Source organism: Phalangium opilio, unplaced genomic scaffold (genome assembly GCF_054372755.1).
Source record: "Phalangium opilio isolate 3A_F unplaced genomic scaffold, DU_Popi_V2 ptg000101l_1, whole genome shotgun sequence".
NCBI lineage: Eukaryota > Metazoa > Arthropoda > Arachnida > Opiliones > Phalangiidae > Phalangium > Phalangium opilio.
In genome coordinates this window covers 5,032,757-5,045,238 of record NW_028324204.1, presented here as the reverse complement: position 1 = coordinate 5,045,238, position 12,482 = coordinate 5,032,757, and the positions used below count along the sequence as shown (strand labels likewise).

The 12,482-nt window shown below is 34.9% G+C and overlaps 1 protein-coding gene across 1 annotated transcript; it reads right to left on the bottom strand.

The window, feature by feature from the left end:
- Positions 1-8,337: 8,337 nt before the first annotated feature.
- Positions 8,338-8,875, bottom strand: LOC149631011 (uncharacterized). The gene is made up of 2 exons (XM_089851209.1): positions 8,785-8,875; positions 8,338-8,724 (listed from the first exon to the last, which is right to left on the bottom strand). Exons 1-2 carry the CDS (start codon positions 8,873-8,875, stop codon positions 8,342-8,344), a joined length of 474 nt encoding a protein of 157 aa, XP_089707335.1. The 3' UTR covers positions 8,338-8,341.
- Positions 8,876-12,482: the final 3,607 nt, after the last annotated feature.

Below are 12,482 nucleotides of genomic sequence, written 5' to 3'. Positions count from 1 at the left end.
GCAATATTAAAACCGTCTTATCACACTATCGATAGGCCATTCCAACCAAAAGGCAATAAGAAGAAACAATCGGATTATTATGAGGCAACTATACGTTATAAAAGGCCAATATTGGTCACGCTGATATTTCCCAATAAAACAGTGTATAAATGCTAAAATATCGCAGATTGGGCAATTTTTAAAATTTAAATTAAATATACTTAAAACTAATTTTTCTTAATAACAAGAAAAACGGTCCTAGATTATAGTGTAAAGTTTCATTTAAGATCGTTCCCAAAACTAACCAACGTATAGTTTTTCTAAATCACGAATAACCGATTTGTTTTTTTCCAAAAATTTCCCATGTTATTTCTATGGGAAAAATTCCTGTTTTTCATCAAAAGGTTTGATTAATTTTATGGAAATGAAAACCACCCTTAGCAACTTTATTTTTTATAAATTAGACTAATTAATGGATCTCTTTGAAATTTTAACCACATATTGAGGGCCCGAATTGTAGTTCTGTGGAATTTATTCAGAACAATTAATGCAATACAAAAAAAAACTACATCCAAACAAAAAACCTTCCTTATACATTAAGAGCAGTATGAAGTCTTATCTAAGAGAGCTACCGCTCTCTCAGAAATAATTAAATTAAAGTATAACATTAATTAAATTAAAGTATAACATTAATTAAATTAAAGTATAACATTAATTAAATTAAAGTATAACATTAATTAAATTAAAGTATAACATTAATTAAATTAAAGTAAAACATTAATTAAATTAAAGTAAAACATTAATTAAATTAAAGTATAACATTAATTAAATTAAAGTATAACATTAATTAAATTAAAGTATAGCATTAATTAAATTAAAGTATAACATTAATTAAATTAAAGTATAATATTAATTATATTAAAGTATAATATTAATTAAATTAAAGTATAATATTAATTAAATTAAAGTATAATATTAATTAAATTAAAGTATAATATTAATTAATCTAAAGTAAATTCCTTTACTTGAAACATCATTATTTTATACAATTAACTTACTTGAAACATCATTATTTTATACAATTAACTTACTTGAAACATCATTATTTATAATTATCATTAATCTCACTCGTGAATATACTGTATATTTATTTAAATCTTAATTAAAATACAGAATAACGTGAACTTTGCCTGCTAATTCGTTTCTCTCTACATTCAAGACAGATAAGGTTTTAGGAAAAGAACTCTAAGCTTCAGACGTGACTTTGAGGCCGACTTAACGTCATATTAACGTGGTAGTGGGCGAATATTTAATTTCTCTCTCTTAGTGCGAAACGCGCCTAGACTCGAGATGGATTTGTCTATCCCAGCATTTATCTTATGAAAGCAATGATCTATGTAAGAATTCGGTGGCGCAGTTCTAGCGTGCCGGGTTTCCGAACCGTAGCGTTAACGTTGGTACGTTCGAGTCCCCTCGAGGATTTGGAAATTTTCGAAATAAAATAATATAAAGTTTAGCTACCCTAGGTCCATTTGTTCGCGTTTTAGAGCATTATATGAATAAATTTAAATAAATTAACGGGAAAATGGGCGGGGATAGGGCGGGGTTAAGGCTATAATGGGTGAAAAAAGGGGGTAATATAGGGGGGAAAGGCACTAAAACAGGGGTAAAAGTGGGGGGTAGTAAATCTTCGGTATAAATGCATTACTTTTTAACGCCATCTATTGCGGTAAAAAGTAAAAACCAAAAATTTGCAAACCAATTATAATTTCAGTGATTGATATGAAATATAAATGGCCACAACCGAGGGCCATTATATAGACAACTGCATGAGAGGCCAAGAAGTGGGGAAGTTCCATTTGTGACATAGTTTATATCTATTTTGAGCGCATTTAGAGCCCAAATGGATATATTGTGGAGAAGATTTGGTTAAATGAGGTTCTGGTGCTCGAAAACCTCTTAATGAAAAGCGATTGCTATATTTCACAAAAACGTCTCTATCTACTGCTTGAATATTATGCCCTCAAAAACCGATTTATTACCCCATACATTTGTACAAATTGAAAACTTTCTGCCTTTTCCAGAAGCTTTTAGTTTGTTGAAGTTTCTTACTGCGTTTAAGTTGATCAAATGGCCGCCTTTGTTTGCAGTTTTACACTGCATGTGAGAACTACCCTTACTTTAACGGGTATAGTTCTGCATGTACGAACTGCTCTAGCTACGGGGGATTTCGTTCCCTCAAGGCGGAACCTTCCTATAAATGTAGAGTTAATCGCTATTTATAATAATAAATTATATATATAGTAAAACAATACGAAACCGTTATAAGTCAGAATTTAGCTATCCATAGTATTTTCTCCGTCATCGGTTTAGCTTTTCGGTTGTAGGAAAAAATACTAAAATTTTTACTACTTTCCTACTAAAAAAAATTGCCACTATCGAAGGCGGACTCTAAAATAGGAAAGATCCGTGACTTTTCTGCTGCACAATGCACAGCAACATAAGCTGGACAAAGGCTTAGTTTTAACTGGGCCTGCCCTTCCCCCTTTCGTGAAAGAGAAAGAGTCCCCCATTGGTTTTTGCCTTTGCCAAGGTATATTCGGTGTGTCGAAGATTAGGCAGCATACTTGGGGCGCCAATGGAGACGCGCTGTGCTTTAAAGGGATAGAACCATATTTTCCAAACAAGTAGGAACTGCCTATGGTTTTTCACTCTAAAACTGCCTCCAATTATGTGGAACACACAAAAATTCTGAATTTCAAGTTTTAATTATAATATGCGCATTTAAAAATTCAAATTTGAAACGGCCAAGTTTGAAGCGTCCGCCATGAAATACCCGTGCTTACTTAACAACGGGAAATGATTTGATTGGTTGACAAGAGTTCAGTGGGTTTTTGAGGATGTAGTAGGATTTTATAATAAAAGTAGGATTAATCCTGGGAGAAGTGAGTGACTCGCGAGTGGGAATCATTGCCGGTTTTTGGAAAGCAATATGTCGGGAAGTGAGGACTTGGAGTCTGACGCTGACCTTTCTGGTGTTGATTCTATTGAATCGGAAAATTACTGACTCGGACATTTCTGACAGTTTACATTCTGAAGAATCTATAATCCTCAATTAATCAAACGAAGAGGGCTCAAGTTCGGAAGTAGAGGAAGGTTTCGGTTTACAACCTTATCAATTTCAGCCTATGGTTCAAGACAATGTCGAAGGTAATAACGAAGAGGGTCCAATGGAAGAGGATCATGAAAAATTAAATAATACAGATTGGTAAGTTACAGTGTCTTATAGTTTTGGAAAATAGCAGTTACTTGAATTTTATATATTTTTACAGGTGCAACTGTGGCTACTGTTTTTTTATGGCAACAGTGGAGGAAAGTTTTTGTTATAAAGATAATGACCGGCCAAATCATCGCTTAATTGAACAGATTGGCCCATTAAATTGTGTTATTGAAACGGAAACATTTGAAGACATTATGACGCCAAACATTTTGCACATATTGTTTGAAGAGTTTCGAGAAAATAACTTTGTCCCAGCGGAGAACGAAATAAACCCGTAAGTATTTTGTTTTCCATATTGTGTTACGCCTTTTTAAAAATATGAAGCTTAAGCTGGAAAAAAGGTGATAACCAGTCGCATTTCTATTTCAATCGAGCTCAAATTGGCTTTAGACTATTGCCTCTCTTATGTGTTAAGGGCTAAATATTGCAAAATTAAACCTTTTCAGCCAATAGGGCAGGAATTACATTTGGACAAAAGATAATGCGGTCGTAGTCTGAATATGACTAAAACCAGTAAAATATTTCAGTGTTTACAGGTATTTAGTCTATTGCTTCTACACCGATGGATTTGTAGAGTTCCCGTCTGATGACTATAGGGGCTACATGGAACCTGGCCATAGATAAAGGATGCTCCACACTATTGTAAATTTGTAACAAGATGGGCCCGGCCATATTAACGTTTTGCCTGGGCTAGCTAAATTTATTGCAAGGTGACCCCGGCCTATATACTTTACCGGTTTTTTTTCTTTTGAATATCAAATATCATTCCAATTATGAATAAAAATAATCTAGCATGATTTTGGGTTATAGATTAATGTAACAAGTAAATAGCAAACTTCTGTCCTATGAATTGGAACAATTTTGTTTATATTTTTGTTGCAAACCTAATATTTGTGGGATAATAGTAGTGTTTGGGTACTAAAATTATTCTTGCCGGCTATTTTTACTTAACGGTTTTGTCAATTTAAATAAAATAATATTCCAATTATGAGAAAATCAATCTAGTATGATTTTGGTTTACAGTTTAATGAAATTAGTAACAAATTTCTGTCCAATGAACAAATTCTTGACTTTTTCCTTAATGCAAAAGAAACATTTGTAGCATAATATATGACTAAAGGCTAAAGTTATTCAATGTTTGTACTATTATACCAATATACAACCATTGCCTAGAATTAGCCCCCAGTCATGTTGTCTAAAATTTGATACCAGGGAAAACAAATAGCCTGTCTAATGAGTAAGAATCATACATTAGTAGGTTTCTTTATCAAAATTGTTAGATTACTTTCTTACTACTTGAAATTAAATTGAAAAATTAGTAGTTGTACATTTTTTAAATGCTTCCCTCGATGGGGCCCTTTGATTCCCTTTTTGAAAAAAAAATGAATTTGCAGTGTTGGCTCTATTACAAGTATAATGTACTTTTGACCTGGTAGTTTTACTTACTTCAATCTCGAACAGTGCTGATTTCTTAGTTTTATCTGGATTAATGTTGTAGTTGCAGCTTATATGGGGGGCCTCTTTTTCCTATTATCTGAAACGTAGATGGGTGTCTTTCTCAAGGATCCCAAGCCCTATATGGGTGTCTTTGTCAAGGATCCCAAGCCTCATATGGGTGTCTCTCTCAAGGATCCCAAGCCTTATATGGGTGTCTCTCTCAAGGATCTCAAGCCTAATTGGGGTTTCTTTTTCTGGGTTCTCAAGCCCACTGTTGATCTTGACAGTTGTAGGTAGCTTAATCTGGACATTGTAGATCAAGTACTTCGATTTGGGCTACCGTTCATCTTGTAGCATATATGTGGACTTCATTTTGTAGGATCCTAAACCTAATATGGGTGTCTTTCTCAAGGATCCCAAGCCTTATATGGGTCTCTTACTCTAGGTTCCCAAGCCTAATAGGGGTATCTTTTTCTGGGATCGCAAGCCCACTGTTGATCTTGACAGTTGTAGGTAGCTCAATCTGGACATTGTAGATCAAGTACTTCGATTTGGGCTACCGTTCATCTTGTAGCATATATGTGGGCTTAATTTTTTAGGATCCTAAACCTAATATGGGTGTCTTTCTCGAGGATCCCAAGCCTTATTTGGGTTTCTTACTCTAGGTTCCCAAACCCACCATTGACCTTGTAGTTGAAGTTTCATCTTGTTAATGTAGATCTTGTGTACAGTAATAGCTTCGGCAATTACTAGAGGATACTGCTTTCTTGAAACGTAGATGTTTTTTGTCCTGAACGTCAAGTGAAACTTCTGACAACCTTCTCAACAGGCGTCCAAAATTCATTAATATTATTGGCTATCATTAATCCTTGAGACTGGGCTCTAGTCTCTTTTCCAGTCTTTTCATCATTAAATTCGATCCAAACTCGAAGAGGGACTTGCTCACCTTTTTGATTTTGACCATGCTGTAGTTTTCTTAACCTTCCAGTTGCACCATTTACTAGACCATCGGCGGTGTTCAAATTATTGGTGATCATGAACCTGATACCAACCATTAGGGTTAATTCTCTTAATCAATGATTCCAATCGGTGACTCCTTGCTTCGCAGAAACTTGAAAAATTCTCTCAAACGATAATCAAAATATCGGCTGCAGGTGACAGGTTCCTCGTTGATAAGCTTAGCTCTCTCCCTAAATCCCAAGGTTTTTACATATTCTTTCGCAGTTTCTCGAGGGTGCCCGGCAATGACGCACAAGGATTCCAAAAGCTCTTCCCATTTCGTCTCAGCGGCACTAAGAGTGAGGAACCACGTAGGATTACCAAGTTGGCGAACCATAGCCAGATCTTTCTCACGCTGTTGTAAATAGCCAGGAGAAGATCTGACGCTTTCCAAAACTTTGTAACCATCATCGTGTTTCACCAAAGAATCCAAACTTTGAGGCGCTGTTAATGCTCCCGCTGTGTATGCTTGGCCAGCTTTGGACTTGGTTTTTCTCATGCAAATATTAGTAGCGCTCCGTAGTTTTGACGATACTAATTTAACACAGGAATAAAATATTTTTGGAATACTAGACGCACAACGCCTATCGCTGCATCTAAATTCCCATTTTATTTGCTGTGTGTACGTTGCCTTAGGTGGGAGCTTCAAAGCTTGGCCAGCGTAAATACTCGGGAAAGAAAGGTAATCGGAGTCCTCATCATAAAGAATTGATTGTGGTGTCTGCCCTTCTCCAGGAGCAAAAGCAATACTTTCAATTCTGAGTAATTGATGGGTCCTTACTCGCAGGAGATTCTAAAACCAACTGCCTCTTTAGCTTCTTATTTGCTGTATATCTCTCTCGTCTTCGAGCTTTTTCTCTTTCTCTGTATTCTGGTTTCAAACGAAGCCTTCTCATCTTTTCCGCTGATGTTTCTTTCATATTAGATGCCATTTCTGAACTCTCTCGTATTTGTAAAACAGCCGAGTTTAACAGGCGCAAAGTCTATTTAGATTTCTGACCGTTGAAAATTTCCTAACTTAGTTCATGACTTGTTAGATATCCTGAAAACGCGTAAATAGGCCTAACAAATAATAATATATGACAAAACTACCCGTTCAAAGAAATACTTACTTGAAATTAATTCTGAAAATAACCTATAATTAGTGGTATATTAATAGGCCTAATAAAAAATGAGAACTATGGTAACAAAATTCAAAACAAATACTTATTTCGAACAATAAGTTTTTAATTGGCATTCACAAAAATCAGAAGAAATCTTCCACAGCCGTTAAACGCAGAGTTCGCAAGAGAACAAAGGAAAGGATGTTCAAAGCAGTGATGCCAGGTGGGAAAAATGAAATTTCCCTTTCTAACCCTTAAAATTTCAATTTTTGGACCAAAATTTCCCTAGTTCAGGGCTGCCAGATTCCGCGCCTAGAACGAAAAGTTTCACTAGTGCCACCGTACGGAAAAAACGCGAAGCTTGATCTAGGGGAAAAACATAAATGGCATCAGCGGCAGTGTATGTGACGTTTCAACTGATATTTCAGTGCCAAAGGAAAATTAGTACTCGAAATTTCTTGCAATGAATGAACCACAATTTTCAGAAGAGAATATTTTCAAAAATGGTAAGTGTAGAAAACCTAATCACCCTAATATTAACCAGATTAGTTATGTAAACTCTTAAGCCTTGGTCATAACATGAGTATAAAAATTGGTAATACTGTTTTCGTTTTGTTTATTACCTGTTGCTCTCTCTCTTGTCAAAATTGCTACGAGTATTACATATATTTTCCAAAAGATCCTACTGAAAAAATTCGAAAAGCTCTTCAGTCAAACTTTAAGGGAAATGAATTAACACAGTATGGAATTATAAACGAAAAAAACACTTGTTGCTTTAAAAAAAGTCTAATTTAAAAGTACCGAAGATTGGTTTTGAAGTCAACCCTTCTTATCCATTCTTGGGGTGTTCCCCTGACGGTGTAGTCAACGATAATTTGGTCAAAATGAAGTGTCCAGTCATTGGTGAAAACGGAAACTTGGAAACAGTCCTCAAGAAAACTCCTTACATAATCAAGAAGGACGGAACATTTTCTTTGAAACCCTAACAAATGTATTATGGGCAAGTGCAACTTAGTTTGGCCCTATTAGGTCTTCAAAGTTGTCATTTTAAAATTTATTCTAAACTGTTATTGATGTGCCTAAAGACCAAAAATTTATTAACAATCTTTTACCAAGATTACAAATTACTTTTTTCAATTACTACATTCCAAATTATTTGAAATGGAATAAAAAGGACGGAATGTAATGGCGCAAATAAGGCTGAAGTGATATTTTTAAGTTCCTTTAAATGTGATTGAATCTTACAAATTTATTAAATTAAATTGTTTTACAAAATTTCGGGAGTCTTGGGTGCATTATTTATTTGCATTTTTTCACGGGTTTTAACAAGTTGGGACATATTGTTGAGAAACATTTAAAATTTATCGTTAGCCAAAATTGGTGTTGATAAATTAATAACAACAGATACCACGGTGATCACTGAACTAGCATAGGGCAATAAATCAAAAGGCCATTTTTTATTTAAACAATTAAAAGCTCTCATTCTACCTATCATTCTCTCAACATGCACTCTCACAGCAGGTATTTTGGAATTTCGCAAAACTTATTCACTTGTAAATTGCTTTTTCTTCTTTAGAAAGGGTGGTCTTATTAGTTCTAAACCACGCTTGTTGCAAAGATCTTCTATGGCAAACCCCTTGTTAACCATAATCCCATCTATGAAACCTTCACACATGTCCAATATTTTACTTTCAGACGTTACTTGTTGGTCGGAACATCTTCCACAAAAAGCTTTGCTGACAAATGTTATAACACCGGAAAGTTTCACTTGCATGCAAAGTTGGAGAATGTGAGAGTTGATTCCTTTTTTTTTCAGTCTTTCCAATCTCCCATTAGCCTTGAACTTTTGTTGATTATGTTTCCTTAACGGGAGTTTTTTGGAAGGAACAGCCAAGGGTCTAAATCTGGGAGGGTAACTTAACTTATCTACAATAATAACTCTTAATATAATTGGTTTTAAATTAATATTATACGCTTAAAACATACCTGAATGTTCATATTTCGGTTGAGGGCTGTAATCCTCTTTTTTAAAATGAAGGGAGCAGACAACCATGGACTTGGTGCGTGGTTTACCCATTTTTTAAAGCTATATCCCATGGTTTCGACAATTTAACGTCGCTCGGAAATTGGTGAAAGCGGACACCACTCATTGTGGCATTATTTTTACACCCATACACCCTGCAGTATTTAACCATTGTTTAATTACGTTTAAATAAACAGCAAAACTGACAAAAACTAGCCTAATTATCGTTGAGCAGATAGTTGAGTTGTTGATTTAATTTCATAATTATCTTTGAGCAATTCAATTTAATTAACTTTAATTAAACCATGAGTATGTTGATTGCGTTTGTCATTAATGGTATTGCCGGAATTAAGTTACATTTAAACACCTGATTAAACTATCTAATCATCGATCATCCGTTAAGCCTTAGACCTTGCAATAGCCAGAGTGCCAGACAACAAACTAGACGGAGTTTGGGTTTGCAGTCTATTTATGACAACTCATGTTGCCCTCTATTGAATCTCTCAACAACTATCGTTAAATTTATTACTTAAATAATATAATTTTTTTAATTATAATAATCATGTTAGCTAATTATAATTATTTAACTTTAAATGAGTATGTTTCATAGCTTTAAATTATTGGGGTTTGGAGTGGTGCATTTGTCGGTCGTAGTTTCCTCGGTAGTTTGTTGAACCGCATCAATCCCCAATCTTTCAGCTAGAATTTCTGCGTCTGCTGGTCCATTTAATTCAGCTGTTTGACTTGCATGCAAAGTTGGAGATTGTGAGAGTTGATTCCTTTTTTTCAGTCTTTCCAATCTCCCACTAGCCCTGAAATTTTGTTGATCATGTTTCCTTAACGGGAGTTTTTTGGAAGGAACAGCCAAGGGTCTAAGTCTGGGAGGGTAACTTAACTTATCTACAATAATAACTCCTATTATAATTGGTTTTAAATTAAAATTATACGCTTAAAACATACCTGAATGTTCATATTTCGGTTGAAGGCGGTAATCCTCTAATTTAAAATGAAGGGAGCAGACAACCATGGACTTGGTGTGTGGTTTACCCATTTTTAAAATTATATCCCATTGTTTCGACAATTTAACGTCGCGTGGAAATTTACACCCATACACTTGCAGTATTTAACCATTGTTTAATTACGTTTAAATAAACAGCAAAACTGACAAAAAGTTAAAAACTAGCCTAATTATCGTTGAGCAGATAATTGAGTTGTTGATTTAATTTTATAGTTATCTTTGAGCAATTCAATTTAATTAACTTTAATTTAACCATGAGTATGTTGATTGCGTTTGTCATTAATGGTATCGCCGGGATTAAGTTACATTTAAACACCTGATTAAACTATCTAATCATCGATCATCCGTTAAGCCTTGGGCCTTGCAATAGGAGGCAGAGAGACAACAAAAAACAAACTAGTATTTATGACATCTCATGTTGCCCTCTATTGAATCTCTCAACAACTATCGTTAAATTTATAACTTAAATAATATAATTTTTTTTAAATATAATAATCATATTAGCTAATTATAATTATTTAACTTTAAATGAGTATGTTTCATTGATTTAAATCACATTGCTAGAAATTATTGGCACGCGCTAGGCAGTCATTCTCTCTACTCTCTCTCCTCTCCCACTTACAAAATCCAGCTGCAGCTGGTTGGCGCGCGTCGGGAAGGGGAGGGTGGGTGGGGATCCAAATATTTCTACCTCTCTCTACTCTACAGTCTAACTTAACTCGGGTTTTGTACTAAGCGAGCGTAGCTTCGTGGTAGCGTCTCGTATGGATTGGGACATCGCAGGTTCGAGGCCCGGCACAGACGGGAAAATAATTTCAATTGAAATTAAATACGTTACGCCACCTATGAGGTGTAACGTGAACTACGGGTGAAATTCGCGGGAAATTTGAAATTTGAAAAGTTTATTTATGACGAATCTCATCAGGTCACACCAAAATCCAGCCAGCCGACCTGCCGACCAGCCAACTGAGGTCAGAACAATCGTTTTCCAGCTCTAAAGAGCGGCAAAACGAAAAAGCTCTAAAGGTTTATTGGAATAGCCGAAACCCTCGCAATTATTTACTTCATTATTAGAATTTGAACGTCTAGGCTCCATTTACCCCCCCCCACCTTTTCTCGTTAAGGTTTTGCCTATATTATTGAGAATTGAGCGAAATAGGGAATTGTTCTTATATTGAATTAGTACTTCTATATTCTAATTTTTTGTATTTTTGTAACCGATTTTCCGCTATTTTGTTTTCTACTACAAAAATTGAGGACCAAAACTGTGACGGAATGGCCAAGCCAACCGTGTTGAACTTTGAAAATGGGAGTGGTACGGAACAACCGACCACTTATCCCACAAACGTCCAACCCATACAAAATATGGGTATGGTTCATCAAAATTACGACGTAATCGTCAAGCCAACAGTCGTAAAGACTGGTAATGGGCGTGGTTCGGAACAACCGACCACAGACCCGACAAACGTCCAACCCATAGAAAATATGGGCACGGTTCATCGAAATAGTCATGTGATTCATAAGGAAACTTCACATACTGACAATGAGAGTGGTACAGAACAAACGATCACTAGCCACGAAAACGGCAAATTCATAGATAACATTGAAAAAAATTATGGTTTATTGAAAAAATCCGATTCGAGCGCAGTTATCCCTGAAAATAAAGGATCATGTGAAAACGATACTCGGAATGTTTTAAAGACACCTTATGCACACCGTAAAAAGCCGGGAGCTCCACTTCGCGAATATGACATTAATCATAGAGCTTCTGAAATAAAGCATGAATTGATGTCGGAAGAATCGAAAAAAAACGTATAATCAGTGATAAAATTTTGCGCCAAATTTATATGAAAGCTAATAAACAGGCTACTGAAGAAACACTTTCCCAGCCATCTGATACCATTGTAATAGATATTGATTATGAAAACTTAATTAAGAATCTGAAGGATCAAGATTTAGAGATTCACTGGAATATAAAGTGCCGTTATTAGATAGATTCTTTGTGCAGCTGTTTGAAAAGTTTTTGGAAGAATTGGACGTGAAACTATTCCTAGAAGCATTTGGATTGTGTATTTACCATACTGAAGTTCTTTTGAAACAAAAACATTTTAAAACTGATAGTTCTATTAATACAGTTGTTGCGTTGATCCAAAAATTGTTGAAATTATGCGATTGATATTCGAGTTTTTAATTCCACTTTTTCATGCAAAAAATGAATTATTGGAATCTGACCATGTTAAAAAATTTGCGTATAACGATGTTTTGATTTCAATCGTCTCTAAATATTTCAATAAGAAATGTGGATATAATTCAGATAAAGATAGAAATAAATAAACAAGGTTTTGAAAGAGAGTTGTTTGAAATTATGGACAAAGAAGCGGTAACTTTGAGTAAGAATAAACATGAATTTGGGAGAACGACCGACAAAAAGAAAAATTTTACAATATTGAAGGAACAAAATTCCAATTCTAAATTTATGTTATACGACGTAGATAGCATTGCAGAATCAACCTTAACTTCAATGGTTGCTGAAACTAAATGTCCAAGAGACTTTGGATATGTACGGACCAGCGTGCTTGCTAATGTCGTGATAATGAGAAAGTGGCGCAATTCTAGAATATTCGTACCAAATCAAGACAATAA